This window comes from Salvelinus fontinalis, chromosome 33 (genome assembly GCF_029448725.1).
Source record: "Salvelinus fontinalis isolate EN_2023a chromosome 33, ASM2944872v1, whole genome shotgun sequence".
NCBI lineage: Eukaryota > Metazoa > Chordata > Actinopteri > Salmoniformes > Salmonidae > Salvelinus > Salvelinus fontinalis.
In genome coordinates, this window is record NC_074697.1 from 30,754,181 (window position 1) to 30,780,412 (window position 26,232).

General features: G+C 44.0%; 1 protein-coding gene across 4 annotated transcripts; it reads left to right on the forward strand.

Annotated features, from left to right (window-relative positions):
• The first annotated feature begins 1,974 nt into the window (after nt 1-1,974).
• LOC129832001 (hepatocyte nuclear factor 1-beta-A-like) lies at nt 1,975-22,183 on the forward strand. 4 transcript variants are annotated; one of them, XM_055895701.1, is made up of 10 exons: nt 1,975-2,538; nt 5,195-5,394; nt 5,744-6,014; nt 6,390-6,637; nt 15,600-15,751; nt 17,187-17,313; nt 17,601-17,792; nt 18,111-18,229; nt 18,890-18,934; nt 20,885-22,183. In XM_055895701.1, exons 1-10 carry the CDS (start codon nt 2,168-2,170, stop codon nt 20,903-20,905), a joined length of 1,746 nt encoding a protein of 581 aa, XP_055751676.1. In that variant the 5' UTR covers nt 1,975-2,167; the 3' UTR covers nt 20,906-22,183. The 4 variants fall into 4 exon arrangements, with proteins under 4 accessions (XP_055751676.1, XP_055751678.1, XP_055751677.1 ...); XM_055895703.1 differs by having other exon boundaries at nt 17,601-17,774; XM_055895702.1 differs by having other exon boundaries at nt 6,390-6,625.
• The last annotated feature ends 4,049 nt before the right edge of the window (nt 22,184-26,232 follow it).

Below are 26,232 nucleotides of genomic sequence, written 5' to 3' on the forward strand. Positions count from 1 at the left end.
AATGTTACGGTTCTGAGATCAACTCCACCCGGGCTGCACAGAATGAATCGGTGGAAATGTACAGCAGTTCGAAGTGCAGGTAAAGGTGTGTGTCAGCCTCAGGAAAACTTTACAAGACAGCGGCACAGAGAAAAAATAGCAGCGATGACACCAAATGACCCCCAAAAGGCGTTGTGTAATGACACCAAATGACACACACGTCTCAAGACGTGTCATGGGGGTCAAAGCCCTCTTAACATTTGCTTTTAGAAATTGTTAAAATCAAAATATTTTGACATAGGACATTTAAATAAAACAAATTTAAAAAGATAGTTGGATGCAATTGTTCGATAGATATAGCACTATTAGTTGAAATCAGCTGTCTAATACAAGGCTAGAAAAGAAACCGACATTATGTAAAGTTACAATAGAAATATATTTATTTTTGATCAGCCTTGTTTTTTGTTTTGTTTTATTTAAACCTTTATTTAACTACGTTCTTAACTGACTTGCCAACTCTTATTTACAATGACGGCCTACACCGACCAACCCCGACGACGCAGCGCCAATTGTGCGCGGCCGTATGGGACTCCCAATCACTGCCGGTTGGATTAATGCATACTTATAAAGAAAACGTGTGTACAATTAGGAATTGTCTAAGTAATTCAATCCAGTCCTAATTTATAAGCATTATCCTACTGACACGACGTGGGGCATAACATAGGCATAATGTAAACATTATTTGCAGACCAATTATAGTAGGTTTGCTCTGTTCTCTGGTCATATAATGATCAACCACGAGTATTGATACTACACTGACAGTAAGGGCGGTATAATTATTGGCAGGCAATACCACTGTATCAGATATGATATAATCAACATCTTTAACCAATATGCCAAGGAATTTTAATACATTTTCATATGGATAAAAATGTATCATAATATCAGGCCACATTTTGCTCTTATGACTACAAGAACCAACTCTTCCATATTAGCCTAGTTCATTTGTTTAGTTCTCCCCGTTCTACAGGTCACCGAACCTACCCGATGATGTCGACTTACTATGATGTGTAGGCCGTCATTGTAAATAAGAATTTGTTCTTAACTGACTTGACTAGTTAAATAAAGGTTAAATAAAATAAATAAATAAAACTGATATTCAGCGGCACCTGCTTGTTGGCCTGGTCAATCTGGTGCGTCCCCCAGCGCGCCATTCTGCGTCTGGAGCGTTTGAACTATGGCCACGATTCCAGCGCTGAGCTGTTCATGGATACCTCCTCTTCTAATGTCTATTCTGATATATATGAAAACAACTCACTGTAATAGCGGTTTAAATGGTCAGACATTCCTATAGACTATACATCTTATGAGAAAGATATAGAAAAACAAAATACACGCCCAAGACTGATAGACCTGTTATGCATAGGCCAAGACGTTTCTGATATATTTATAGACCTATGTAAAAAAAAAAAATTACAAAATATCACAATCAGATTATTTTTTATAATGAAATAATCGAGCTTGTGTGAATACTTTGTTATGACAGTAGGTGAATAATTAAGAATGTGTCACGTTGTGTAGCATACATGTTATGTAGCTTGCGTGTTTTTCTGTTTAATTTAATGACAACCACAAAAATAAGCACAGTTGATACGATAAATGGTATAATGAATAATATATGATATTGTCTATACAATATTATTATAATTACAATGTGTTGTTATTATTATTATCATTATTATTATTAGCAGTAGTAGTGTAATTGTTATCACACGTATACCATTCCTCCTCTTTCACCAAAGTCTTTATACAACAGAGTCCAAAGTTCATGAAAGTTTTGTTGCTGATAAGCAGAGCCAATAAAAGCAACAGCGCTCCAGTGTAAATACTGTCAGGTCTACCTGCTTCAGTTAGTCAGTGCAGCCCTCTTCTGACGATTTGCATAAAGTCCCCAGCAGCCAGCCCACTAATTACCATGTTTTATATTCCCTGCCCTCTGAAAGCATCATGGCAAATTATATCACGCTCCTCAACTGGGAAGTGAACCAGCTTCTCTGAGCAGGTGTCAGGAGTAGGACATTCACATAAACACTGGAGCACGAGAGGAAGAGAGAACGAACTTTTTTTTGTATTTTCTAGTTTTTATTCTCCCCAGCCTCCCTTTTAGTTCAGAATTGAACTATTTTTTATGTTCTCGAAAATGGTGTCCAAGTTGACATCTCTCCAACAGGAGCTCTTGAGCGCCTTGTTAGATTCCGGAGTTACCAAAGATGTTCTGATCCAAGCGTTGGACGATATGGATCCTAGCCCGAATGGCTTTGGAGTTAAGTTGGAGAATCTACACATGTCTCCGCCAAGTTCGAAAATCAACGGAAATGATTCGGATTCGAAGCCGGTATTTCTTACGTTGTGCAACGGGCACGGTAAGGGCAAACTGTCGGGAGACGAGGGGTCCGAGGACGGAGATGATTTCGATACCCCACCGATACTAAAAGAACTCCAGTCGCTTAACACGGAGGAAGCAGCGGAGCAGAGGGCAGAAGTTGACCGAATATTAGCGTAAGTGGATACAACTTTAAATGTTTAATTGCATACATTTAGGACTGTTCATTACCGAATGCATGTGTAGGGTAGGCTCACAAAAAAAATATGTTATTATGGATATGCCTACTTATTTTAGATTTTGCTGTAATTTCAGTGCATTTAAAACGTTTTATATTTAACATATATTTACAATGACTACCTAACAGAGAACAGTGGGTTAACTGCCTTGTTCAGGGGAAGAACGACAGATTTTTACCTTGTCAGATACTGGCCCAACGCTCTAACCACTCTAACCGCTACCTTCCGCCCCAAGAAGTGTATCCGCATCGTGTCTGTATTTTAGAATGTTGACAAATCTCCTGTAAATACATATTTTAATTTAAATGTAAAGCGCAAGGCAATATGTTCCCTGTGTTTACAAATTTAAAATAATGCGCCAGTAGTACTTTCACGTTCTAGTTACTAATTATCCACACGAGTTATTATTTATTTACCTTAGCAAAATATTAACTAAACGAGATATATTTATTATTAACTTACTCGATCTCTCTCACTTAGATTATATATGGCAGTGCAAGAAGAGAGAGTGAATTCACACCCACGCATTTGTTTACTTTGCAGGATTAAATGTTGCACTAGATATAGGCTCTAATAATAATAATAAGATTAAGAATAATGTTCTGGTGAAATATTGCAACACTTCTTGAAGCAAATATTATTTTGTTTTATGAATGTAGTCTATAAAGGCCTTAATCTTTGCACATGTTGTTATTGTCTTAATTTATCTTCTAAAATACATGTATAAATGTTCATTCATTACGCTAGTAACATGTTCAAGTGGCCGGCAGAAAATCAAAACTAACCCACGTGTAGTTAAGTTATTATTAATTGTATTCTATAAATCATCAACTGAAAGATACACAGTGTCGTATGATTAGAGTGAATGGATATCTGGTTATTCATTGTCGAATGTTATAAACCAACATCTAAACCAACATATAAACCCGCAGACTTAATTCTCCAAAACAAACAGTTGTGTGTAGATTTGCAAAAATTACCCATGTCAATACTTAATCTGAGATGACTGTGACGGTAGGATAAATCTAAGTGTTATTTTACTGTAATATTTTAAAGCACGCTGCGCATATATTCTAGGCCTTTTAAGTTGTTTTGATATCTAAATATTTTTTATCGACATAAAGCCTCCTATTGAGCTGTCATCCCTGGGTGCAATTGTGCAATTGTTTATAGTTGATATAATTGAAGCATTGGAATAATTCAGAGGATTTTTGCCCATTGGCAATTGTATTCTTCGATAATTTAATGCAATTCTGGATGGAAGCCTTGAATTGATACATTTCTTCAATTTATTATTAATGTATTATCAATTTCCTATGTTTAAGCAAACAACATGATCTTATTCAACCAAATCACCTATTTCTTTATTTGATTCATACTCAATTCTGGGATTATTTAGTCTGAATTTGATTAGGCCTATTGTCCAAATGGAAAAATGTAGACTACAACGTCAGTGTGTGTCAGACTCAGATGACATAAAATACTGTCCTTCTAAACCAATGTACCCTAGGCCTATCCTATTGGTGCTTAGTTTAGAATATTTGATAGCCTAATTTAGTAGCATTTGTAATATATTTCTGTATCCTATATGCTTAGTATCTCACATCCGCTATGAAATATTGACATTTCAAAAATGCATCAGTTTCGCCTCAGCTACAGTCATAACACTGAATTGAAAATATGCCTGATTCGGAGTATTTTCATGTTTCTGAACGTATTATGAGATCACCAGTGGTGGAAACAGTACCCAATTGTCATTCTTGAGTAAAAGTAAAGATACCTTAATAGACAATTACTCAAGTACACTCCAACACTCAGACATAATTTACACACAAACATGTGTGTTTAGTGAGTCCGCCAGATCAGAGGCAGTATAGGGATGACCAGGGATGTTCTCTTGATAAGATCGTGAATTGGACCATTTTTCTGTCCTGCTAAGCATTCAAAATGTAACGAGTACTTTTAGTTGTCAGGGAAAATGTATGGAGTAAAAAGTACATTATTTTCTTTATGAATGTAGTGAAGTAAAACTAAAAGTTGTCAAACATATAAATAGTAAAGTACAGATACCCCAAAAAACTACTAAAGTAGTACTTTAAAGTATATTTACTTAAGTAATACACCACTTGAAGTCAACCAGGCGATTTACACTAACTCAGTAAAATCAGTAACCTTTGAAAATATTTACATACTATTGAATACAATGATTAATGGTCGTTTATTAGGGTACTTAACAATTGTCCCAACCCCCCAAAAATACTTAAACTTGGGGCCTTGCAAAACAGGGATAACGTCAGGCGAAGAAGTCTGAGAGAAATACGAATAGAATAAACCAAGGGAAATAAATGTTTGTGCTGTATCTTGGTGTTGAAGCTAGGTTAGGAATGTATTTGGCCAATGAATAATACATTAGATTAGCAGTGCTATTAGTATGAGTGTTATGGTGTATAATGGTCTATAGCCTAGGAGTTGGTGCTAATTTAGCACCAACACCTATAGTGACATAACACTATTAGGCTACTAATAGAACGAATAACATGTATTTAGCAAAGTGATTTGAATATTGTTTTATGTGTGTTTTATGTAACCGCAGTGAGGACCCGTGGCGTGCCGCCCGCATAATCAAAGGCTACATGCAACAGCACAACATACCACAGCGCGAGGTGGTGGACGTAACCGGACTAAATCAGTCTCACCTCTCACAGCACCTCAACAAAGGCACGCCCATGAAAACTCAGAAGCGAGCGGCGCTCTACACCTGGTATGTCAGGAAACAGCGGGAAGTTCTCAGACGTAAGTTAATATTTGAGTTTCTCACACAGCCTTTGATACAGTTAGAGTCACAGAGGTGTGTTGGCCTGGGCGTCATAATACTAATGGCCATCCACAACACAATTTGCATGAAAATAAATGTAATATCTCGGCTCTACATATGGTCAGCATCATATTCTAGTAAGCCTATGCCTCAAATGTGTCTGATTTATCATTAGGGCCTAGGCTACATATTGTGAAATTGTCCCTCATTAAATTATGCCTTATTTCTTCTTATTGTCTTATTGATTTATTTTGTCTCCATTCCACCCAATACAATGTTTTTATGTGACATGAGATGCATCAAATGTACCTTGTTCTTATTTTCCAGAATTCAACCAGGCAGTGCAAGGTTCTGTCAGCAATATGACTGACAAAGGCAGTCAGGATCAGGTGCTGTTTTTCTTCCCAGAGTTCAACCCTCCTGGTCAGGGTATGGGGCAGCAAGGGGAGGAGGTGGGCTCTGAACCTTCCTGCAAGAAAATGAGACGGAACCGTTTCAAATGGGGGCCTGCATCCCAACAGATCCTCTACCAGGCCTATGAAAGACAGAAGAACCCCAGCAAAGAGGAGCGGGAGGCTCTGGTGGAGGAGTGCAACAGGTGAGCGGAGGACGCTTTGGAGAAGGAGAAAGTTACACCTTTTGGGGTGCGTCCCAAATGCCACCATATTTCCTATTTAGTGCACTGGTGCCAATATGGCTCTGGTCAAAAGTAATGCACTATACAGGGAATAGGGTGCCATTTGGGAAAAAGTGACACAACTTTGTTCTTCCATTCAATAATTGAATGTTTGGCACATCTTATTTGATACTAACTCCATTATTACAGCAGCATATGGCCCTAGATTAGAATGATTTTGACAGGGTTGAATGTTTACTGTATCCAACTATCATTCCAATGCAACTACCATTATATTTTCCCTTTGTTCTTTTCCATTTTATTCCATTGATACTATTTAAATCTTTCCTCCTACAGGGCTGAGTGTCTCCAGAGAGGGGTGTCTCCATCTAAAGCTCATGGGCTGGGCTCTAACCTGGTCACTGAGGTACGGGTCTATAACTGGTTTGCCAACCGGCGTAAGGAAGAGGCCTTCCGTCAGAAGCTGGCAATGGACGCCTACCCCATACCCATCCACAGCATGAACCCTCTCCTGTCTCACAGCCACAGCTCTCCACACCACCACAGCTCCCAGACCAGCGCATCCCCCCCTAGTAAGATGCAAGGTAGCGTCTCCACACCACATGCATACCACAGTACATTACTCTGCTATTATATCTAATATAATACAACACACAATCATGGAATCATAAAAAATTTGGGCTTTCCTCTTTCTGTACCTGTCCCAGCCATGATCTGAGTGCATTTAATCACTATGGTATCCTGATCAGGGACATGGCTTTGACAGTTAGAAGAACAATGGTTGGCAAAATAATTGGATGATTTTATTTTCATCCCCAAGCAAGAGTGAAAAGAGGGAGAGAAAATGGTTGATGAGATCAGGGAGAGAGAAGAGAGAGGGCAAATGATCAATAAGAGTCACTGAGGGAGCTGAGCAAATGTCATTGTTATTCTGATATTTGACAACACACTGAGAACAATCCACATTGTACCTGCAATCTCCACTCCAAAGTCAGCAGGCAGGCAGGAGCAGGAGAGTGGCACAAAGAGCAGCAGTCCTGTGACAGGCCAGGGTCAGGGCAGGGTCACGGAGGGATTCAGCGCTAGTTGAACATATAACCACTACTTCCACATTCACTCTATAAGCATAAGGTCGGTCGGTCAATGGTGACTTTTTGGGGAATCAACAAAGTTCCTGAAGTTGTAAAGAGGAAATCCAACAAACTGACCGTTAAACATCATAATGCTGTTTGCACTCAGTGCAATTTAGCCATCTACCGGCGTCTATAAGAGATCAAATGGAGCTGATATCTTGGCACAGCATTATCCTCAGTGCCATCGCTCACCTCCATAAAAGCCATGATTGGAGAAACTCAATCAAAGCCCCTTGTCGTTCTTTCAAGTTAGAACACGAGGTCAACTCTCTAGAAAAACAAACCGTTTGCCTTGGGTTGCTCTTTTACCTTTGGTTATACTGGGCCCATTAGCCCATGCTCTGTTTGCTTGTGGTTTTTCCCAGCACACCTGACCAAGCATTGACCTCAGGTTGCAAATTGAGGAGCTAGGTTGAATGATAGGCTTGTGTGGAGAGGAGAGAGAAGGGACTGGTTGTAGAGGGATAGGGTAAGGGTCAGAAGCGGAAGGTACTTTGCTCCCCTTAGCCCTCGGTTGCCTGCTTACAAGGTGTCCTGCCGGTGTGCTGCCAACAGCATCAGCTGTTTTTCAGTGTCAGCCCCTGGCCTGACAATAGCACCCCAGCAGGTTGCCTCATTGAGTTGCTAGGCCACGGCCTGTGTTATGCATGCTTAATGGACAGTTAAAATCCTTGGCTACTACATCTCCCAGTCCTTTGATAAGTGGCTCCCGTGACTTCTCCTCTCTATACCCCAGCCTGGCAGGGGTCCCTATTGTCTGTGGCGTATTGGAAGACTGCAGTGACTGTAACCTAGGTTCATTTATCACTGCTGGGCCTTGGGGAGGGCCTATTTTAAAGCCTCCCCCCTCACCTTTATAGGGCGTCAGTATAGTGGCCGAGGGAGGCTGGGGCTGGGCGCTCTGCAGACCAGAGCAGCAGGAGCTGTCCTCTGGGGTATTGGCTCTTTTCTGGCCAGACAGGACTGATGACCCCTTGTGCTCCAGCCTATAGTGAGATGTGGGTAACCCCCTCCTCCAGCGCCACTAAAACAGTTACGTGAGGGAGGTCACTATCAGGTCACATCAAGGAAAACGTCTTACTCCTGGAATTTTCATTGATTCTCTTACTTCTGTTGATAAGGGTGAGTTAACTTGATTGTTCACAATGGGAGAAACAGTCAAATAGTATTTTTTGGGGAAAGATGAGGTTATTCTACCATCAGTGTTTGGTAAAAGACCAAACCAAAACAAATGTATAGATAGATATCTTCTGTTACTAGTCACGTGTAAATACAAACATGTAATAGGTGATTCACACACACTGTTGGTCTAATCAAACTGTTTCATCAGCTGAATGATCCATGTGTCTGAGGCCATAACACTTTTAGGGCCATAGTTTCCCCTTGGATCATTCATTTAACCATACAACCTACGTTTTTTATTGAGAATAGGCAATTGGAATTGAACCCTTTTCTAAACGAAACAGATGCCAATACGTGTGTTTGTGTGTGTGTTTCACCATACGTTATGGGAAAGGATGTCATGACCATACTGTGTTGTGTTGTGTATAGTTGTCATGTTTCTTTCTTTGAGAGTGAATCTGGAAATAAGTAGAGGGCGCTCAACCAATGTGAGTCGAGGTGCAACCCAAAAATGTGATCACCATTGAAAAGGAAAAGGCACAACGCTCACTCACCATTAAAAACTCATTGTTTTATTTTAAGCTAAAAGATGAACGTTTCAGCCACATGAGGGTGAATCTGAAAGCTAAGCACAGGGAGCAGTTTCACACATCTCTCAGCAAAGTATAGAGGTTTGCGGCTTTTCTTTTCTGTTGCTACTTCTGTGTCAATAGTATTGAATGTAAGTGTTGTCCAGAGTTCTAAATAGGCCCTCCCTTTATGTTGACCTGCATCAAAGCTCAGATAAAAACGTTGACGTGCCAATCAACCCAGATAATTCAGCAACAGTAGCATCTTTTTCACCAGAATGTGCTAAGAGATTGAATTGAACCCCTGATAACCTGCTGATATTTCATTTTTTAGTATATTCCCTCGTCTCACATGGCAAAGCCTGCTGATTCAGGAATTTCCCACCTAATCTGACACATTGGAATGGTTTTAGCTGTAAAATTAAGACTGCAGTGAGGGGAGTGTGGTTCAATACCTGGTAGACTGGTGTAATGAGCACGTTCTATTCATTTGGTAATCCTCTGAAAACAGTGTTATTTAATTTAAAAACAGTGAGAGTAAAACCCCATATTATAGGAGGGGAAAATAGTGAGCAGGTTGTGTTGCCTCAATGCCTTGTGTCACCCAAGGCTATGTGGGAGTTTGCCTGGCCGTGGGATAGAGAGGCTAGGCCTGCCTACTGCCTGGCTCTGCTCTGTCCACTGGGAGCCCCAGCCTGGTCAGAGAGGTACCAAGGCCTGCTACGTCCTGCAGAGACCCGGGAGGTCTCTCATATGCACCGAAGCTTCAATGACCCGTGCCTGGGGATGGGAAGAGGGGCTTTGATATTACATGGGTCACACAGAGCACTGAAGCCTTTTAAACCTGCTGCAACTCCCTGCTGCCTACGCTATCACTCCCCTTCACAGGGTTCTCACCTCCCCCCTGGTCTACTTCTAGTCTCCCCTGGTCCAGTGCTCAGGGTGCTTGGTATTGTGGTTGATTTAGCTCAAACCATATTTCAGCTGAGAATTTAGTGATAGAGAGGAGCTAGCTCCCTTTTTTTAGGATGTAAATAAGAGCAGATGTAGGACACAGTCTGAAACTGGCCAAATGTCATGCAGCCAGAAAGTAGTAGTTGTTAAAACGTTGGCTTGTTTTTTTCTCTAATATAACGTTATCTTGAGGAAGAAAGATTTCTTAATCTCAAGCTATATTGACAGCATCTTTATAATATCCTAATAACAAACTGGGGGTGCATAGGTTGGTATGTGGACACCGCTGGCCGCCCCACTGGTGTCCCAGAAATGGAGCCCTCCTCCTCCTTCCAAATGACCAATTGCCTCAGACAGACTAGACGACGGAAGCTTTCCTGACTGGGATTGGGGTTCCCTGCAGCCAGAATTACTGCCTGACACAGGAAAACAAAGCTGGCCTGAATAGCACCTCTCTCCCCTTGACACTTTACAGGATGTCCAGCTTGGAGATAAATGCCTGTTTATGAGTCCTCTGCCATTGTGAAGGTATGGGGGTCATGGGCCTGATGGAGTGCGTTATTGTTCTGTAGCGGTGTTAACAAGTGCCGTGGGGTTGCTAGTGTGATGTTCAAGACAATATGAGGTCTGTCTGTGGTTCTCTTGTGGTCTGCCTGGACAACATGTTTGTTGTTAGTGGATGAAATACAGTCAAGACGAAAATGGTAAATTCTTTGGTCTGATTTAGCTGTATTTCCCAGGCAGTAAAGCATGTTTTTACTAAGGTAAACTTTATTTTGAGTGAGATACGGTCTCCCATTCTTTTATGGCAGACATATGATGCTTGGTGTCTCCTGTCTGTGACTGTCTGTAGCTGTTTGGGACTGTCTGTGGCTGTCTGGGACTCTCTGAGACTGTCTGTGGCTGTTTGGGACTGTCTGTGGTTGTCTGGGACTGTCTGTGACTATCTGGGACTGTGACAGACAGGGCACTCAGTGTGACATGCGTGGGTCAGGGACAAAGGGCCCAGGGAAGATCCGGGATCTGAGAGTAAACACTGTCACAGTGGTTTTGTCCCAAATGGCACCCTATTCCCTACATTGTGCACTACTATAGGCCCTGGTCTAAAGTAGGGCACTATATAGGGAATCGGGTGCCATTTGGGACTGTCACAGCCCACTGCTCTGCTCTGCAGGGGGGAGGGAGGGAGACTCTGTGTGAGACTGAGACTACAGGATAAGAATGTGTTTGACATTGGTTGTAAATGTGTAATGTTTGCTCTGTTGGTATCAAAGGGGGCCAGGATTGGCAAACATCTATTTGATAGGAGGAGAGCAGCATTCCTTTGGCCCCCGGTGGCCAATGGAGGTGGGAGACAACAAGGGGTCTAGACACGGGATTAAGAGATGGGTTATTCCGTGATGTCACAGAATTCAGTGACTAAGTGTTTGGAGAGTGGAAGGATAGGTGAGAACATAACAGGGTTCCCTATTGATGACATACTGTACATAGAAGGCATTTCTTCACTTTCATACCTTTACCTGGGCACAGAGGGATCCTTTCCATGCTGGGTAGGAATCACTGTGCTGCCATATTTATAGACCTATCCAAGGCCTTTGTTATTGTCGACCCTCCCCTACTCATTCAAAGGTTTTCTAAAATGGGCCTCGACCAGGCGTATTACAAGTGGTTTGGGAACTATCTGTCAGACAAGACACAATATGTGCTTTCTGATGGTGTCAAGTTACCTCGATATTACAAAAGGTGTCCGGCAGGAGTCTATTTTTTGACCTGTACTCTTTTCTATTTGTATAAATAATATTGTTCTATCTGAAAAAACCTGGAACATCGATCTGTATGCAGATGACACTGTTATGTACGCTATTGCCCCTACGGCTGACCAGGCTATGTTGGAGCTGCAATGTGATTTTGTTGCTTTGATTTAAGATTGGTACGGAATGCGGGAAAAACTAAATGTTTGCTGCTTTATAATTCACATAGAAATATTTCAGATGCTTACACATTTATGCAATGGATGGTTCTTTCATCGAGCAGATTCCCGTCTATAAATATATGGCCTTTTGTCACGCCCTGACCATAGAGAGCTTTTTATTCTCTATGTTGGTTAGGTCGGGGTGTGACGAGGGTGGGTCATCTAGGTGTTTGTTTATATGTTTATGTTGGCCTGTTATGGTTCCCTATCAGAGGCAGCTGTTTATCGTTGTCTCTGATTGGGGATCATATTTAGGCAGCCCTTTCCCCTTTTTGCTTTGTGAGATCTTGTGTTTGTGTAACTGCCTGTGAGCAGCCCAGAACGTCACGTTTCGTTTGTGCTTGTTTGTTTTGTTTGGTCAGTTTCGATTTATTAAAATATGTGGAACTCTATGCACGCTTCGCCTTGGTCCATTCATTATGACGAACGTGACAGAAGATCCCACCTCAACTGTACCAAGCAGCGTGCCCGGGAGGAGATGGCATCCTGGTCTATAGAGGAGGTTGAGGAGAGAATAGCCTGGACTTGGGAGGAAGTATTGGAGCGATATGAAAGCCTGTCGGGGAAGCAGGCGGAAGCAGCGATTTTTTTGGGGGGGGGGTGGGGTGGGGGGGGGGGGGGGTGGGGGGGGGGGCACATGGTTTAAGGAGCGTGTGACCGTTCAGGCACCATGTTATGCGGTGATACGCACTGTGTCTCCAGTGCACATTCACAGCCTGGTGCGCTCGGTGCCAGCTCTCCGCTCTTGCCGTGCGAAAGTGAGCATTCAGTCAGGATGGGTTGTGCTGGCTCAGCACTCCTAGTCTCCAGTACGCCTCCTCAGTCCAGGATATCCTGCGCCAGCTCTAAGCACTGTGTCGCCAGTGCGCCTTTACAGCCCAGTGCGTCTTGTGCCAGCGCCCCGCACTTGCCAGGCTAAAGTGAGCATCCAGCCAGGACGCGTTGTGCCAGCTCTATGTTCCAGACCTCCTGTGCGCCTCCACAGCCCAGTATATCCTGCGCCAGCCATACGTACTGTGTCTCCAGTGCGCCTCCACAGTCCAGTACGTCCTGTGCCTCCTCCCCGCACTCGCCCTGAGGTGCGTGTCATCAGTCCGGTGCCACCTGTACCGGTCCCACGCATCAGGCCTCCAGTGCGCCTCCACAGTCCAGTACGTCCTGTGCCTCCTCCCCGCACTCGCCCTGAGGTGCGTGTCATCAGCCCGGTGCCACCTGTACCGGTCCCACGCATCAGGCCTCCAGTCCACCTCCACAGTCCAGTACGTCCTGTGCCTCCTCCCCGTACCCGCCCTGAGGTGCGTGTCATCAGCCCGGTGCCACTTGTACCGGTCCCATGCATCAGGCCTCCAGTGCGCCTCCACAGTCCAGTAAGTCCTGTGCCTCCTCCTCGCACTTGCCCTGAGGTGCGTGTCATCAGCCCGGTGCCACCTGTACCGGTCCCATGCATCAGGCTTCCAGTGCGCCTCCACAGTCCAGAGCTTCCGACGACAGTTCCCAGTTCAGACCTTCCGGCGACAGTTCCCAGTCCAGAGCTTCCGGCGACAGTTCCCAGTCCAGAGTTTCCGATGACAGCTCCCAGTCCAGAGCTTCCGGCGACAGTTCCACAGTCCAGAGCTTCCGCCAACAGTTCCACAGTCCGGAACCTCCAACGACGGTCCACGGTCCGGAACCTCCTACGACGGTCCGCGGTCCGGAACCTCCTACGACGGTCCGCGGTCCGGAACCTCCTGAGACGGCCTGCGGTCCGGAACCTCCAGCGAGGGTCCGCTGTCCGGAGCCTCCAGCGAGGGTCTGCGGTCCGGAGCCTCCAGCGGGGGTTCTCAGTCCGGAGCCTCCTGCGAGGGTTCCCAGTCCGGAGCCTCTGGCGATAATCTACGGTCCGGAGCTTCCGGCGACAGTTCCACAGTCCGGAGCTTCCGCCAACAGTTCCACAGTCCGGAACCTCCAACGACGGTCCACGGTCCGGAACCTCCTACGACGGTCCGCGGTCCGGAACCTCCTACGACGGTCCGCGGTCCAGAACCTCCTGAGACGGCCTGCGGTCCGGAACCTCCAGCGAGGGTCCGCTGTCCGGAGCCTCCAGCGAGGGTCTGCGGTCCGGAGCCTCCAGCGGGGGTTCTCAGTCCGGAGCCTCCTGCGAGGGTTCCCAGTCCGGAGCCTCTGGCGATAATCTACGGTCCGGAGCTTCCGGCGACAGTTCACGGTCCGGTTCCTCCGGCGACGATCCACGGTCCGGAGCATCCGGCGATGATTCACGGTTCGGTTCCTCTGGCGACAACCCACGGTTCGGTTCTTCCGGCGATGAGCCACGGTCCGGTTCCTCCGATGACGTGTCCACGAGCGGAGTGGGTACTTCGCCCCGCACCGGAGCCGCCCCCGACGGTAGATGCCCACCCGGACCCTCCCCTATTGAGTCAGGTTTTGCGGTCAGAGTCCGCACCTTTTGGGGGGGGGGGGGGGGGGGGGGGGGTACTGTCCCGCCCTGACCATAGAGAGCTTTTTATTCTCTATGTTGATTAGGTCGGGGTGTGACGAGGGTGGGTCATCTAGGTGTTTATATGTTTATGTTGGCCTGTTATGGTTCCCAATCAGAGGCAGCTGTTTATTGTTGTCTCTGATTGGTGATCATATTTAGGCAGCCATTTCCCCTTTTTGCTTTGTGAGATCTTGTGTTTGTGTAAATGCCTGTGAGCAGCCCAGAACATCACGTTTCGTTTGTGCTCGCTTGTTTTGTTTGGTTTCGAGTTTCGATTTATTGAAATATGTGGAACTCTAACGCACGCTGCGCCTTGGTCCATTCATTATGACGAACGTGACACCTTTTGGATTGACAATAATTTTACATTCAAAAAACATACGGATGAGCTAGTTAGAAAGTTGAGATTTAAAGTAGGCTTATTTTATAGAAATAGATCATGCCTCCCTCTAAACAGCAGGAAGCAGATTGTACAGTCAACTTTACATGCCAGTCCTTGACTATGGTGACACCATTTATCAGAATGCCGCAGCCACTACACTTAAACCTTTGGATGCCGTCTATCATAGCGCCCTTCTCTTTATCACAGGTGACTGTTTTAATACACATCACTGCATCCTGTATCAAAAGGTTGGCTGGTCCTTATTAAAGTCCCATAGATCACTTCATTACTCCCTTTTTGTTTACAAAGCTTAATTACACAAGCTTCCGACCTACCTCACTTCACTGTTAAAATGACAAAATATCCGTTCACAGGGATGGTTATGTACTGATCTAGGTAAATCTGCCTTCAGTTTTCGTGCCCCCCATTGTTGGAATAACCTACAAAACTCCCTGCATTTTGACTCTCTGGTGCCTCTATGGCAGTTTAGGACTTTAATGTTGAATGAATTTAATGAGAATTGCAACTGTTTGGTTTGAATGTAAATAATTGTATTTGTGGTGTTTGAAGCTGTAGTGTTGATTTTCTAAAAAACAATGGTGCTTGAGTTCATAAAGTCTAGGACTGGGGTTGTGGGGGTCTGGTGTACGGTGTATTGTACTCACTAAATGGCCTTGGCTGAGCTGGGCTGATAGCACCAGTGGAGGGGTCAGTGTGTTTGTTTGCTCTGCTCTCCCTGTTTGAGTCAAAGAGCAGGTGAGTCTGATGGGTTGGAGCACCTGCTGACATAGCACACTTAGTCATACTGAGAGACCTGCTACCATCTCTCTACCCTATATACTGTTATCCTGTGTAACACAGATGTTGTTAGGTCAAGAAATAAACTCTCAATCTAACAATCTGTCAATTTCTCTCACTCTTTACCTCCCTCCCTCCAGTGCGGTACAGCCAACAAGGACCCAGTGAGGTCAGCTCCTCGACGACCATCAGCCACCATGGCAGCATGTCGACCAGCCAGTCGGTGTTACAGCAGGTGTCTCCGGGCGGCTTGGACCCCAGCCACAGTCTGCTGTCACCTGATGCCAAGATGGTGAGTAACACACCTGGGCCCTCCTGGCCTCTGATTAGATAAGGACCAGGGCTGCGTTTAACATGAGTTACGTTCCAAATGGCACCCTATTCCCTCTGTACTGCATTACTTATGCCCTATATAGTGCACCATAGTGCTCTGGGCAAAGGTAGTGCACTATATAAGGCAATAGGGTATAATTTGGTACGCAACCATAGACATATAAAGTAGGTCCCGGAGCCAGACTGCCATGGAACAGTCTGTAGGGAACAACAGTTAGAGCATTGTGCTTCTCTCTGTGGAGAGTGCAGATAGGCAGGCAGGCGGCAGGCCTTGGCTCAGGCCATACAGTACGCCTTCACCACCAAAGTGAACCGGGTAGGTCCAGAGCTGAGCCGATAAACCTGACAAAGAAACATTCTGCATTATGAGCTTATTGATTAAATGCCCTGTAAAAAGAAGCGGAGATTGGAGCGCTCAGCACTGCTTGCTCTGCCAGGGAAATGACGACAGCGCTTGATTATGTTCAATGTTTTTTCTACCTTCAGAAAAGGGAGCGCGAGGGGAGAAACTCAGCCCTCTGCCCTAGTCCAATATTTGATTGGTGAAAGTGAATCTTGACAGTACAGTACATGCAGAGACTAACTCTTGAACGCTGGTGCCAAAAAACAATTATATTGTATTCTTAGTATCAGAATAATAACGAGTTTATGACACTAACCAGATTTGCCATGTTTAAATCTAACAAAGTTGAAAATAAACAATTTTATTTAGTGAGAAGATCCCTGGTGATTCATAGTACATTTGTCATCCTCTCCTGTCAGTAGGAAGTTAGTTTTCGTAGGGAGGGCAGGTCAGTATAGTGTGGAACAGGTCAGAGCAGACAGGTTGTTATCTATGGGTACCGTACAGATGACTGTCTGAGTCGCAAATGGAACCCTATTCCCTCTATAATGCACTACTTTTGACCAGGGCCCGTAGTGCACTATATAGGGAACAGTGTGTCATTTGAGATACATCCACTGTCTGACCATCCCCTCCTCTCAGAGCAGCTGGCAGGAAATAGGAAAACATACTCGCGTGCGTGAACACACACACCCACGTGCACACACATGCATACACACTACTACTTTCAGTCTGTGCTTTTACGCTTTATCATCAGATTTTTAATTTTTTATTGTCTTCCTTCTCAGGATTTGCTCGGTGTAGATGACTGGAGTTACAAAAACACAGTGTTACACAAACGTAGCAGAACTAACTCAACATTTATCTGTGTGAGCTGCATTGCTGAGAACATCTGGTTTCACTTCTGATGATTGATTTATTATACTCTATACCTTGATTTAACCATCCTTATATCCAGTTAGCATGTTAGATTTAGGATATTGTCAGTACATGACTTCATTCTTGGTCCAGAATGGTATCACTAAGTTTCTTAGTGTGTCTCTCTCTCTAGATGTCTGCGTCAGGTGGAGGCCTGCCACCTGTGAGCACGCTGACCAACATCCACAACTCCCACCACACACACCAGCAGACACAGAACCTCATCATGCCTCTCTCTGGAGTCATGACCATCGCACAGAGTGAGTCAACCAATCAACCAACCAGCCAGCGCTTTGCATTTCCCATGTATCCACAAATGACTTTCTTACTGTAATAACTGCCCATTTATTCTCCTCTGTTTATGCACACATTTTTGTATTATTTTCTTTTGCGTTCGTATGAACACAATGGTTGAGCTCCAATTGGCACCCAAATCACTTTTGACCAATAGGGGTAAAAAATAATGCACTATATTGGGAATATAGTCATGCTTTTATTGTCATGCTTTTGACATGAGCCAAATCACTGAGGTTCTATTTGGTTGTAGGTCTGAACACGTCGCAGTCTCAGTCGGTGCCAGTGATCAACAGCGTGGCGGGGAGCCTTGCAGCGCTGCAACCGGTGCAGTTCTCCCAGCAGCTCCACAGTCCCCACCAGCATGGCCTGATGCAGCAGTCCCCCAGCCAGCAGCCCTTCATGGCCACCGTGACTCACTCACACAGTCAGTACCTGCCTCTTAGTAAGCACTAAACGATTGCTAATGCCATGTCATAGATGGGATATAATGGCGATTTAGCCTAGTCCCAGATACTTTTTCTCTCATTGACATGCTCTGTTTAGCGTGACAATTCCATAAGGAGTTGACAAGAGAGCAGAAACAGACTGCCATCCAGGCTACTGCTAATATGCAATTTGCTTGAAACTCAATTTCAGTATGTACAGATGTAGCCTAATCCTAACCATAATCATAACCCTAATGCTTACCCATTAATAAAGGCGAATCTATTGGGTTAAAATTAACAATGAGACATTCTCTCTATGTCTTTGTCTATGGCAGTGTACCCTCACAAGCAGGAGCCCACGCAGTATTCCCACCAGTCACGGTTTCCCTCAGCCATGGTGGTGACAGACGCCAACAGCCTCAGTACTCTCAGCTCCATGTCATCCAGCAAACAAGTCAGTCACTAACATGCTTCAGTCTCACCTAACACAGGCCACAATCAGGCCCCTCCCCCTATACCCTGGCCCTGACTCGGTCAATACAGTCTCCTCTCTCTGTCTGTTCTGTGTCTGTCCTCAGTGTCTGTGCTCAGTGTCTGTCCTCAGTCTCTGATATTTGACCTCTCTGTGTATTAGAGCATGTACATATATAATGTGAGGAATAATTCCTTTTGCTGCTCTCTGAGATATGTTTGCACAAGTTACGGTCATAAGCTGTATTTAAACTAAAATGTTTGTGAAATATAGGTGGTTGTAAATGTAAGTTGTAAAGCTTGAAAATCAATTTCGAGCTTGCAGAGTTTAGGCTTTCTACTGTATCTTGTGTAAACCTCCCATTAGAGATTGGCTTGATTAATTTCTTTATCTACTAACACACCAAATCTTCCTCACAGCCTCACACCCTCCCCAAACTGAGCACTCACTAACTGTAGTCTGATAGACTAGGATAGATACAGTAGGGCTGTGTCTCATATGGCACCTTATTTCCTATAAAGTGCACCATAGGGCTCTGGATAAAAGTAGTGCACTATGTAGGGAATAGGGTGCCCTTTGGATTGCACACTAGGTCTGTGTGTTGTGATTGTGTGTTGACTTGTTTAATCCCTCTTACATTAGGATTCTACCGTAAACAAGATGGTGCAACTGGGGGGTCTCTCCTGGGTAAATACTATTTTCTTAGTACAGTCACTTAATAAAGTCCCTTAGTTTTAGGCCGAGTGGCAGTCTGTTTGTGCCATCATGCCAACTCTATTTGTCTTGAAAAGGACAGCAATGGAGTTGGCAAGAGCACAAACCGATCTGGTACCAGGCAAACTTAGTTTAACTGCACTGAATCAGGGAATTCACCCCAATGTGATGTGTTGCTGGCCTAAAGCCAAGGTCATTCAACTGAATATTTGTGTGCAATATACCATATTTTGCGTAGTAAATGTCTGTGCTTTAGATTACAATATAGGCATAAATAAATGTTTATACAGACTGATACAGGAACCTTAATTCATGTAATCAACATACACTACCCTTCTTATGCATCTAAAGTCAATGAATGGCAATATGAGATCAGACTAATGAGATATTGAATAATGCAATCTTTATTTATTCACATAATGGTTTCACAGCTAACGTTTTTGTGAGGCTCTGGCTTTGATGCTGGGTTTGACCCTAGTACTCAGTTCACTCTGCTTTTGTCTGAGCATGTGGACCACAAATCTCAATCATTGGCTCAAGGAGTCGGGTGTATGGATACTCCTCAGAATTCCTATTTCCTTTGAAAGGCCGGACCAATCAATCACCCGTGCCCTCATCCTGAACGGCATTTGATTAATGATGCCTCCTTTCGCTTTCCTCTCCATTGGGGAGAAAGAGGGCTGGTCGCTCCCTGGCCTGGCAAGACCTAGTGCCCTGATCAGGAAATGAACCCCACTGTTAATCAAAGTTCAGGAGGCTTGTGTCCTGCTACTTACTTCCCTGCTATGGGGGTTGATGGTGGGGGAGTACAGGGTGAGGGTGGGGGTGTTTTTTGTTGTAATTACAGCTCTTCCCCTTTCCTACATCTCCCTGGTCCCAGTGATCGCTCTAGCCTGAAATGCCTTCCTCTGTGCTTTGCTTTCACACGCTCAATTTCCCACGCTGCCTGAGACAGAGCACTATGCTGCCCGGCCGCAGCACTGTCACTGCTCATTGGGTGGCGGGCTGAAGTGCTGAGATGTCTCGCTCAGAGCAACATTCTGGCAGATGCTCCGATTGGCTTGAAAGCAAACTGTCCCCTTATTAGAATGGTTTTGGAAAGATACTGACCGGTGGCTTTTGGTTTGATATGTATGTAGAACCCATCGCTCTACAGTGTTGAGTAACGAGACCTAAGACAGTCATCAGTAATGTTTTTTCAGAGCATTGAAAATAAACCTAAACATATTGTCTAGTTTTGAGCTATGCTCTGATGATATCATGGTATATTTGTAGCTTTATAGGTGGAGCAGCATTTAAATGAGCCAGCGTTTGGACAGCAGGCTCCTCCAGGCTGCCTCTCAGGTCTTTATTTGGACTGGGTGGTGCAGAGAGGCCAGTGGGCTCTTCTCTTGTCATGACCAACATGCTCAGACTTTATAACTCTCTTGTTTGCTGAGGACACCCCTCCCACCCCATGTTAAACTCACCTCCACTTAGGGTTAGACTGTGGTCTGAGCAGCTGGCTTCCACCTTTATCAGGTAGGGCTGTTTGCTGGCCAGAGGGTCACGCCAGGGTCAACTGCCTCCACCCCTTGAGCGAAAGGAAAACATGAATTCCACAAACAATCTCCAAAAGGCCATTTGAATGGAAGCAAGGCTATTACGTGAAGTGGAAGAAGGATGTGGAATGTATTTGGTCAGGTGTGGCGTAGGTAGGCAGTAGGCCACAGGGCTGATAAATCTGCTGTAGCCGTTTACATCCAATCTGAATCTGACACCATGGGGACTTTAGAAATGGGACCTATTATCATGACAATACATATTAAATACATCCTCACCGGAAACTGTTTCTTGTGTTATTGAATAGGTTTTCTTAATTTGTTTGTGTGATGTACTCACTCTGACGTTTTTTCCCCTCTCTCTCGGTCTCTCTTTTTGCAGTGTCCTCTTCAAGCCTGGTGAGAGTACACACCTGACTTCCTTGGTGTCTAGCAACAGGAGCACATTTTTCCACCCACTCACTGTGGTAACCATGACAACTAATAACTGGCAACAGCGCACTGGACGATGAGTCAGTCAATAAATCCAGAGTGGCGGTGGCGGAGGGCGAGAGGAGAGGAGTGAGAGAAGGGGAGAGAAATGAACATAGCAGGTTTTGCGTTAATAGACACCTAAATGAAGGGAGGAGAAACTGGATTTCCCCTGACATACAGATGATCAGCAACAAGGACGTATGATTTTTCACTACAAACACAATCTTGTGAAAACATGATTAATTTCTCTATCTTTTCATTGAAAATGTGTGCAAATGACAAGTCATCGCTTCTATGTGGCCAATCATTTGTGACATTATCAAGGAACAAAACGAATGGATCTTCACATTATGCCTTACATGCTGTGGTATGTAAGAATAGGACTGGTGGAGTGGGTGTCCATGAAGAACTAACATGTTACTGTGATCTGATGTGGAAGATGAAGGCATACGGAGGCTGGGGTGAGAGGACACAGTCTGCCTCAGTCGGCCCAGCTACGTTGGGCTGTGGTGGGGATAGACTGTATGGGGGACTGGGTGATTCCCTCTGGCACGGGGCCCGGACTCATGATGGGCAGATCTGAATAATCTGATCCCCACTATACTGTATATTATCAACGACAATGCACAACTATCAGAACTACTGGATGACAATCATATTAACTTTGTCCTGAGCAACTGTATAGGTTTTTGTAGATAGATATTTCATATAGGTACATACCTGTTCTGTTTGAAGGAGTCTTCCATGTTGGTTTTTCCTAATGTGATTTTCTGTACTGAACAGTCAATAGTGCAGATAATTATAACTTCGTTCATGTGTCTAAAGGATTTCAACATTTGTAATTCCCAAACACGGGGGAAATATAATAGACAATATATTTGTATTTTTTATTTGGTTCCAATTGTAAACTGTGATTGAAAGATATGACAATCTTTAGAACTAAAGGACTATGCAATGTGCATAGAAGTGCATATGAAGCCTCAGAAGACTAAAACGTGTACAGTACTCTTCAAACAGAAGACAGAGGAATTTCTGAGATGCACCATTACACTATGAACTTAATGACCCTCATGTTGTTTCTGTTGTCAGAGCTCCGCACAACATGACACAAAACATTAAACCAAAGTTTTATTTCGTTTTTTTTATATACATGTACAGTAGATACTGTATATAAAGTAGTCAGAAATTCAGTTGGACACTTTGGGTGTTTTTCTTTCACCCATTTCCCATGTTTCGTTCTGAAGAGAGAGTCAGCGTTCTATGAAATCATAAACAAAGTCTGCCCTGTGGGCGTGTTGACTCACATATTCACTGTATGCCTTCAAACCCATTTATAGGGTTTATCCCAAATGGCACCCTATTCCCTATATAGTACACTACCCTTGGTTGAAACAAGTAGTGCGCTATATAGGGAATAGGGTGCCATTTAGGATGCACACATTGTCCCAATCCTAGGGTGGCCCCTGCCTGCCTGCCTGGGAGTCCTCTCTCTGACTGATGTTTGCTCATAGGGTTCAGGTGAATTTCAGGAATGGGACTTTAGCCCTCCCAGGCTCCCTCCCCTCTCCTCCCACTTCCTCATTCCCAACGTTTCCTAATTTAAAGACACATATGGAATTGGACCCTTTTTTATTATTCTCCTTTATAAATCATAACACCCCCCCCCCCCCCCCCTGTGAAAATGACAACATTTACAGGTATTTGCAAGCAAAACAGTGATATGAGTCTTGTAATTTGTGAATGGGTGGAAGATGAAAGCATCTCTTGTTGTGACAGCAGCCAATGTAATCAGGCTGGATTCCACAGAGGTTGAGAAATGTTATGGAGAGTTGGATACCCAGCCGCACTTAGTTACTTCTGAAATCCCAATCCACCAGAGGGGTTCAGAAAAACAAGCACAGGATACAAACAATCAGGTTTTTATAATGAACATTTGTATAGTCTGCATTTGACTGTCTGCGTGTTTTCTGAATAATTATTTTACTTCATATTTTCTAAATGGAAGTCATACCCTCTCCACCTCCATATTTTGGTTGGCACATACTGTACTCCCTTTCAATAGGTCACTATCTTGTTATTATTTGTACTACCTTGTTTCAATCTGTTCTAAACATACCCATTGCCATCTAATCAGAGGGCATGCAGGTCCACTTTCAACTGTAGATGACAGACAAAGACAAGTTATTTTCTCTTTGATGTATTTTTGTATAAAATGGAAATCAATCTTTTAAAATCATTATTTATACTTTCTGAGAAAATGTTGATATTCAAGTAAAGTTTTTTTTTTCAAAATGAATGAATTAGTGTTGGTCAGTGTTTTCTATTTTCGTGTGTCTTAAGAAGAAAGGTTATATTTTTTGATGACATAATAACCCACTGGGCACAAACATCAGTTTAACGTCTAGTTTTGATTTACATTTGGTTGAGTTGTCAACTAACCTCAATTCAACGTGAAAACCCCAAACAATTTCACCGATGTCATTGGATTTAGCATAAAAGTTGGGTGAAAAAAATACTAAATTCCCTTAAGTTAAGGACTTTTCTCGAATCCAATCAGTTTTCCACATTGATTCAATGTCATTGAATTTTTTTGTTCAAATGACGTGGAAACAATGTTGATTCAACCAGTTTTTGCCCAGTGGGAAGAGTGGTTGACAGATTTTGCCCAGTGGGAAGAGTGGTTGACAGATTTTGCCCAGTGGGAAGAGTGGTTGACAGATTTTGCAATAGATTGATTCTTCCTCCCTTGCAACATGTATACTTAATCATGACTCATGAGGGACCTTGAGGTAAATGGTTATCACCCTAACCTAAGCACAAAATTTCCTGGCATTTTCAACATTAACGTCCCGAGTGTTACCTTTACACCTGACTGTTTCCTTATGAGAACTGTGAAAGGAATGTATTCCTATCGACCAGATGACCCCACACCCCTCATGCTTTTGCAAATCATGTTTATTCAAGCTATCTGATCGACACACTGAATTCCCAGGTGTACACATTGTCCCTGTGTGTGTGTCTGTGTGTGTGTTCCTTGTCAGTAGGAGCAATGTGTAACACAATGCACATAACCCTTGAAGCAATGAGCCCTGTTGGTCAATTTCTGTGTTTATTGGCCCTCTACAAAGATCTGTTGTATTTCTATGTGATAAGACGACAGCGCCCTCTACAAAGATCTGTTGTATTTCTATGTGATAAGACGACAGCGCCCTCTACAAAGATCTGTTGTATTTCTATGTGATAAGACGACAGCGCCCTCTACAAAGATCTGTTGTATTTCTATGTGATAAGACAACGGCGTCTTTGAAGTTTGTAAATCTAAAGTGCGTGTTCAATTTCCAACAGGAAGGCACCTACACCAAGCAATCTAGCAAGTTCATTTCACCTACCATGATGTGTTCTAAACTTTAGTGTGTATAAGCATCATCAGTATGTTTCTTATGATCTGAGCAAACCCATGAACACGTCCCCATATTCAATCATAATATTTTCAACGCAGAGGATTATTTTCCTTCCTTCCCTGTGCAACAGAAAGACCAACAGTACAGGGAGTCAGTGGAAGACCTTTCCCACTTGTCTGGAACAACAACCAAGATATCCCCCAGGAAGAACAACTTGAAAGGGCCAATCTGTTCAATCAATCAAGTTTATTTTATATAGCCCTTCGTACATCAGCTAATATCTCGAAGTGCTGTACAGAAACCCAGCCTAAAACCCCAAACAGCAAGCAATGCAGGTGTAGAAGCACGGTGGCTAGGAAAAACTCCCTAGAAAGGCCAAAACCTAGGAAGAAACCTAGAGAGGAACCAGGCTATGAGGGGTGGCCAGTCCTCTTCTGGCTGTGCCGGGTGGAGATTATAACAGAACTATGCCAAGATGTTCAAAATGTTCATAAGTGACAAGCATGGTCAAATAATAATCATGAATAATTTTCAGTTGGCTTTTCATAGCCGGTCATTAAGAGTTGAAAACAGCAGGTCTGGGACAGGTGGCGGTTCCATAACCGCAGGCAGAACAGTTGAAACTGGAATAGCAGCAAGGCCAGGTGGACTGGGGACAGCAAGGAGTCATCATGCCCGGTAGTCCTGACGTATGGTCCTAGGGCTCAGGTTCTCCGAGAGAGAGAAAGAAAGAGAGAAGGAGAGAATTAGAGAGAGCCAAGATTTTCAAAATGTTCATAAATGACAAGCATGGTCAAATAATAATCAGGAATAAATGTCAGTTGGCTTTTCATAGCCGATCATTAAGAGTTGAAAACAGCAGGGACAACATCTGTTGTCTCGGTAAGCATAGTATTGGGAGTCTCACATTGTTATGGGTGGGCTAGGTCTTTAGAGGGCACACAGAGGGAGGCCACTGCTAACAACATGTATGGCATGTAATTCATACATGGACCCTGGCCACCGTCTCTCACATTGCTCAGCTGAGGTTAAGCATGATTGTGTTGCTATGTAAGAGGCTGTGTGAGAGGCTGTGTGAGAGGCTATGTGAGAGGCTATGTGAGAGGCTATGTGAGAGGCTATGTGAGAGGCTATGTGAGAGGCTATGTGAGAGGCTATGTGAGAAGCTTCCACAAGTTTCCCCAAGCTTCCCACAATAAGTTGGGTGAATTGTCCCATTCCTCCTGTCAGAGCTGGTGTAACTGAGTCAGGTTTGTAGGCCTCCAAGCTTTAACTTCCTGACTGATGTCTTGAGATGTTTCTTCAATATATCCACATAATTTTCCTGCCTCAAGATGCCATCTATTTTGTGAATTGCACCAGTCCCTCCTGCAGCAAAGCACCCCCACAACATGATGCTGCCACCCCTGTGCTTCACGGTTGGGATGGTTTTTTTCGGCTTGCAAGCCTCCCCCTTTTTCCTCCAAACATAATGATGGTCATTATGGCCAAACAGTTCTATTTTTGTTTCATAAGACCAGAGGACATTTCTCCAAAAAGTACAATCTTTGTCCCCATGTGCAGTTGCAAACCATAGTCTGGCTGTTTTATGGCGGTTTTGGAGCAGTGGCTTCTTCCTTGCTGAGTGGCCTTTCAGGTTATGTCGATGTAGGACTCGTTTAACTGTGGATATAGATACTTTTGTACTTGTTTCCTCCAGCATCATCACAAGGTCCTTTGCTGTTGTTCTGGGATTGATTTGCACTTTTCGCACCAAAGTACGTTCATCTCTAGGAGACAGAATGCGTCTCCTTCCTGAGCGGTATGACGGCTGCGTGGTCCCATGGTGTTTATACTTACGTACTGTTGTTTGTAC

Bases quoted from the DNA above. Each gene is read 5' to 3' on its own strand.
- LOC129832001 (XM_055895701.1), top strand. From the start codon at position 2,168: ATGTTCTCGAAAATGGTGTCCAAGTTGACATCTCTCCAACAGGAGCTC. The intron at 5,395-5,743 runs GTAAGTTAATAT...CTTATTTTCCAG, and splicing joins ACAGCGGGAAGTTCTCAGAC to AATTCAACCAGGCAGTGCAA. The intron at 6,015-6,389 runs GTGAGCGGAGGA...TTCCTCCTACAG, and splicing joins CTGGTGGAGGAGTGCAACAG to GGCTGAGTGTCTCCAGAGAG.